The following is a 6,163-nucleotide window of genomic DNA, read 5'->3' on the forward strand; positions in this document are numbered from 1 at the left end:
ATAATTGTTATCAGGACTGATTGTGAGGGTTGGAAATGTAAAGGTAGATGTTTTGTAGCAAGGAGGGGAGTGGTTAACTTTTCAGTCTAGGAGCGGAGGTCCCTGGGACCATCAAGGGAAAAGAGCAGAGAGCGGGACCCTAGTCAGAGAAGCAGTGATGCCTGAGATGGAGGCAGAGACAATGACGTGGAGAGGTGGAACAGCTGGGGACTTTAGACACAGAGAGGGAGAAGAGCTGTGTGCTGACGAATTTGGGCAGGCTTGTAGTGTATATCTTATGGTTGGGTGATGATGCATGGAGGGGATTGTAACCATGGCAATGAAACGATATACGATAGGATAAATATAAAACCAATGCTCTCCCCTGCAAACTATCACATAATTCACAATAAAAACATTTAAAAAAAAGATGGAGACAGCCTAAGTGCCCATCAATGGAAGAATAGATAAGCAAGCTTTGGTACGTACACAGAACGTAATAATACTATGCTACCCTGAAGAATAGCAATGATGCTTCAAACCACCGCCTAACTTTGAGGACATTATGCTGAGTGAAATTAGTCAGTCATAATAGGACAAATATTGCATAAGACCATGACTGTAAAAGCTTAAGTAAAGGTTCCCATACTAAGAGGAAAAAAAATCTTTATTGGTTAAAGGGGTGGGAGGGAGGGTTAGGGGACAGTCACAAGCAGCTGGGAGTTGGGGATGGCAATTTACAAGGAAAGGGAGAGTAATACACAAAAAGGGAGAGGGGAGATGAAGAACAAAGTAGATAGCATTAAGAGGATAATGTTGACCCAGGATCTGATAGTGTTGCGTTCTGTTGTGATAGGGTCGCCATAAGTTGGTACCGACTCGATGGCACCTAACAGCAAGTGATAATGAAAAACAACCTTAAACACCTCTCATGATTTTAATAAAGACAAAAGCAAGAAGCAACTTCACCCCTCCAAAAATAATATGGTATACACTAAGATGTTTGGTAACAAGGTTAAACTTTCTCATCCTCTATACATGGACTAGTGTCAGAGCGGCAGGTAAAAGCTTGGAAATGAGGCAAAGTACAGGGTGGTCAGATAAAGGTCATGTGACGCATGCAGAGCAAAAACAGAAAAGTCTATATGTGGATGTGAAAAGATGTGCAGGAAAATTGTACTAAGAGGAGTGTCATTTATTTATAAAGTTAGAAGAAGGCATTTCTAGTTCTTTGAATAGAAAGCATCCACACCAGAAGTTCCTCTGATTTTTATGTCCACCTTTCACTTTTTACTCTCATATAATTTTCTAATTTTCACAGACAGATTAACACCCTCATTACTGAGTCCCATAAACACGTCCAACTGCTATTCAAGTGGCTTGAAAAGTGAAGGTCAGAACACTAAGATGAGGTTGCAGGTTCTTACCGTTCTACTCCTCTGGGCTCCACATTACAGAAATGTTTTCTTTGAGACTTAGTAATCATTGTATTCATGTTTTGTATTAACTTGTAACTTCATCACTAAAGATGCTTCTTCTCTGGACTCTTGGTCCCAAACCGACTTAGGCAATGCCTCAGAGTTAGAAGATGTTGCGTTGTATTTTTGTCAGCTAAAATATGTACACTTTTCATAGAGAAACAACCACAGTGAAAATCTGCGAAAGTCTTTCTGGCTTTCTTGGGGTTCACATTGTTATTAGCACGTCTCTGTCATTGAGACCTGATAGCCTATGTAGTTTTTTTTTTCCATTTTTTTTCTTCTTTCCTTTTTTGTTTATTTAATTTTCACAGGAGGGTTTGATCTTCTCTTAGTGTGCATTTCCCTCTTTAATCCTGTAAATCCAGTTGTCTCTTTGCTGTCCATGTTAAATGTGTTGTTAGAAGGTTTAACATTGCTGTGATGTCACTAAATGTAAATGGAACATATAGTATTGGAACCAAATGCACATGTTCATCAGGGAATTTTACAAAAGATTAATTCTCTATTTGAAGATATTGTACAGCACCTGAATCTTTTCATTAATTGCACAGTGTGACACCAAACTGGTTCCATTTGAAAACATATTAATTCTCAATACCTTGATTCTTATGACTCCTTAGGCAGACGGAAAAGAAACTTGAATGGTCCCCTAAGCCCAGGCTCCTCTCCAGTCTCTGTGAGACGCACTGAAACCAGTGGTCAGAACCTGCATAGACTCTGAAGGGGATGCAGCTGTGTGCTCCGGAGTGAGGGAGGTTTTTGTTCCAGTCTCTAACACTGTGGGTGGGCTGCTGTCCCACTGATGACAGTAGTAAATGCCATCATCTTCTGCCTGGATGCTGCTGATGGTCAGAGAGTAATCTGTCCCCGAGCCACTGCCACTGAACCGGCCAGGGATCCCAGAGGCCAGGTTGGATGTACCATAAATAAGGAGCTTTGGACTGGCTCCTGGCTTCTGTTGGTACCAGTGTAAGTAACTAGTGCTTACACTTGAGCTGGCTTTGCAGTTCATGGTGACTCTCTCTCCTGGGGAAAATGCCATGGAAGCTGGAGACTGGGTCAGCACAATATCTCCACTGGATCCTGTGATCACAAAGGAGATGGGTATTGGAGACAGAGATATTAGTAGAAACAGACAGACAAGAATATCTTCATACTGTCTAATGTTTAGATCTACTATGAGGTTCAGCTATTTAAAATCAAGCCTTAGACTCATAATGTGATGAAAAAGTAGATGTAAGTTCAAAGATTTTTCTCTTTCTTACCTGTAACAGTGAGCAGAAGGAGAGTGAAAATTAGAAAATCCATTATGTTTGCAGAACCCTGTGACAGGCTAAACACATGTCTTCTCATAATGAACGTCCTTAAATGTAATTGTGAGTTTTCTGTGGTCTCTGGGGAAATATATGCAAACTAGCAGTGTGTTGGCTGACTTGCTGACTTATAGGTCTATGTGGTCATGGTACTCACTTTTATTAGTTAAGTCAGTGTAGGAGAAGAGAGGTTCCTAGTGACGTGTGTGGAACATAGCTGCTCGAGGCATATACCTGCTCTAGTCATCATTTGGAGTCCTGTGAGTCACTGTAGATAAGCACTAGACTTCTAATCACAAAGTTAGTCATTCCAAACCCTGAGCCATTCCTCAGAAGCTCAATTTTTACAGGGCCACAATGAGTCTTAATTAACCCAAGGACACTGAACAAAAGAACTGCAGACATTTCTTGTGTTCCTGTCATATAGGTTTCATTTGATTAGTCCTCAATGAGCTATAATTTTCAGATGTCTCCTTTCAAATCCCTCACTTGAAAATGCATTAATCAATCTTATTTAGAGTTCAGAAATTAATTGAAGTCCCTCTAAGAGTCCTGGTGTGGCACTGTAGGGTATGCACTAGATTTCTAACTTCAAGGTAAGTGGTTCAAATACATCAGCAGTACTAAGGAAGCTGTACACAGGGTCATTATGAGTCAGAACTGACTGGATGGCACTTAGGAAAAACCCATTTTATTAAACCAAAAGTCACTAATTTTACAAAGAAGGAAAATAATTCCTAAATTGTCAAAAAATATGTTATAAATCTCTCATAGGGTGGGGGGTCGCTATATTCTGTGGAGTGAGGTCCAACTCAGAGCAAGCCTGGATACAGTGTCTGAGGCTGTGGTCTTTATGGGAACAGAAACCCTCATGTGTCTCCATGGAGTGTCTGATGGACATGAACTGCCCCCCCTGTGGTTAGGGCCCAGTATGGACCCCACTATACAACCAGGGCTTCTACATCACTAATACAGAGAAGAAAATAAGAGAGAGACAGAGAGAGAGAAACAAGTGACAGGTTTGTAAAGAATACTCCTTCTATTCTCCTAAGCACTGTGTGAGCATATCAGTGAGCTAGTGCCTCTGTAACAGAAACACTGCAAGGGGGCTTTACAGAACATGACAGTGTTTCATCACAATTTATGAAGCTAGAAGTCAACATTGAGTGTGACCTGCTCACTCCTTATCCTCATCCCTTTTGTAATCTCTGTAACCCAGACATTGCTTGGTTACTTCACAGCATCATGTGCACCTATCTGTGCCTGTTTGTATTCTTTTCTATGTCTAATCTCTTCTTTCATAATTGAAAAGTGAGTAGGTTTAGGATACACCTTAAAATGGTAGGGTATCCTAACATTAACCCAACAAACAAACAAACAAATTCTCTATTCCCAAATGGAGTCCTGGTCTGGTGCTGCAAGATAATTCACTGAACTGGAAGGTCGGCTTGAAGGTCAAGGTTGCAGGAACAAATTCACCAGCCCTCTTCTCTGAGTTGGAACTCACTCCATGGCGCATAATATCAACAATGTTCTCACATGAGATTATATCAGTAGGTATAAAGATTATAGCACATATTTTGGGAGGATACAGTTCAATCTATACCAGGCAAAGCTCTGAGTCAGGCCTAGCAAAACAGAACACACAGCGTGCAGCAGAACCTTGACCGGAGAGGAAAGAGCAGTCCCCTGGAGTTGAACTGATGCTCAGCATGGGAAAAGCAGAGCACATGACCCTGAAACCCTGCAAAGCAGACAGCAGAACATTCTGGATATTATGTGCAATGTCATATGCGAAAATTGTATCATACGGGGTTGTCAATTAGTTATAAAGATCATCAAGGAGATTTTTCAGTAGGAAAAGTCTGTGCCTCTCTTGCTTTCAGATTTTATTTTGATCTGACCAACTTGTCTCACTTTCAAATAAGTTGAAAATTTCCTACAGAAAGATTAACACCCAACTTCCCTGGGTCTCTTAAACATATTCAAGTGATTCTGGAGGCTGCCCCTCAAATGCACACTGTTCTTCAAGACAAGTAATATCTTCACTGGCTGACTCAGACAACACAGTCTCAGAAACTGCTTACTACTCACACAGAATCTCTACCTTTCCTGTATTTCCCCTAGGTCTTTATTATCTGCCTGTCAACCTATAGATCAATTTAAACTCCCAACATCTCCAACATACCTTATTCTTACTAACTTATGTTGTGGATGGACTCAGAAGGGTATACCACTGCTCACATGCCCATGTAGATCCTAACTACTTCCTTGAAATCAGAAAGTTATGAAGGGTTTTCTTAAATATGGGGATTCCAAGTATCTGAGGAGACAAGGGTTTATGTATAATGTCTACAGAAAGTGCTAATGCTGTTTCATTGATCTTGTGTACATTTACTAAACAGGAAACAGAAATTGAAATTTGTGCTAGATCATAGTATTACTGGAACAGTCCTAGCTTTTAAAGTGCAGTTCTACTCAATGCATTAGAATCTGGGTGTGAAGCTAAACAGTGGACTGCTAACCACAATGTCAGCATTCAAACAAACCAGCTGCTCCCCAGAAACCTTATACAGGATCGCTATGAATCAAATCAACTCAATGACATTTAACAAACAAGAACAGCTCAATGCTTTAGAACTCTATATTAAAAAAGAAATTCAGTATTGTTGTTAGGTGCCGAGTCAATGTGCGGCCCTGTATGAGGTTTCCTAGAACCGTCTGATGACTATTGCCTCATTTCAGTTCATCTGTTGTCAAATATTAGGGACAAAGGTAACTCAGGGAAACTTTGAATAAAGGTTTTTGCACAACAGATATTGATTTTGTGGAGTAAATCCTTATTTTACGTTAATTCCAAAGGGATAATTTGCTGGGAACTAAACACACCAGCTATTGTTGGTATCTCTAAGGGTAATGTGGAAACTTTAAAACTATCACAATTCAAAGACATTTAAAGACATTATTTATTCTATATGCTTGCTGTATATACATCAGAAGACCACTCTGATTCAAAAGTTGAATAAAAGTTATTGTTTTCTAAATTTTATTTTCATGGTCAATACTTGCTTTCATAAATTAGAAAACCCCTAAATTCAAAGTACACTTATTGTGTTTATGAGGAATCTGTACCTGGACCAAGAGGCAGTTGTTCGAACAGAACATGGGAACATGGAATGGTTTAAAATTAAGAAGGTGTGCGACAAGGTTGTATTTTTTCACCATACTTATTCAACCTGTATGCGGAGAAAATCATCCGAGAAGCTGGGTTCTATGAAGAAAAACATGGCATCAGTAATGGAGCAAGACACATTAACAACCTGTGATATGCAGATGATACAACCTTGCTTGCTGAAAGTGAAGAGGACTTAAAACATTTACTGATGAAAA

The 6,163-nt window shown here is 39.9% G+C and overlaps 1 protein-coding gene across 1 annotated transcript in view; it reads right to left on the reverse strand.

Moving 5' to 3' along the window:
* The window catches only part of LOC102837697 (immunoglobulin superfamily member 3-like), a 41,743-nt gene that overhangs the window by 35,391 nt on the left and 189 nt on the right, over positions 1-6,163 (reverse strand). The window contains exon 2 of the mRNA XM_006877322.1: positions 2,237-2,551. Coding sequence (XP_006877384.1) covers positions 2,237-2,551 — 315 coding nt within the window. The remainder of the gene's footprint in view (positions 1-2,236; positions 2,552-6,163) is intronic.

Source organism: Chrysochloris asiatica, unplaced genomic scaffold (genome assembly GCF_000296735.1).
Source record: "Chrysochloris asiatica unplaced genomic scaffold, ChrAsi1.0 scaffold00482, whole genome shotgun sequence".
NCBI lineage: Eukaryota > Metazoa > Chordata > Mammalia > Afrosoricida > Chrysochloridae > Chrysochloris > Chrysochloris asiatica.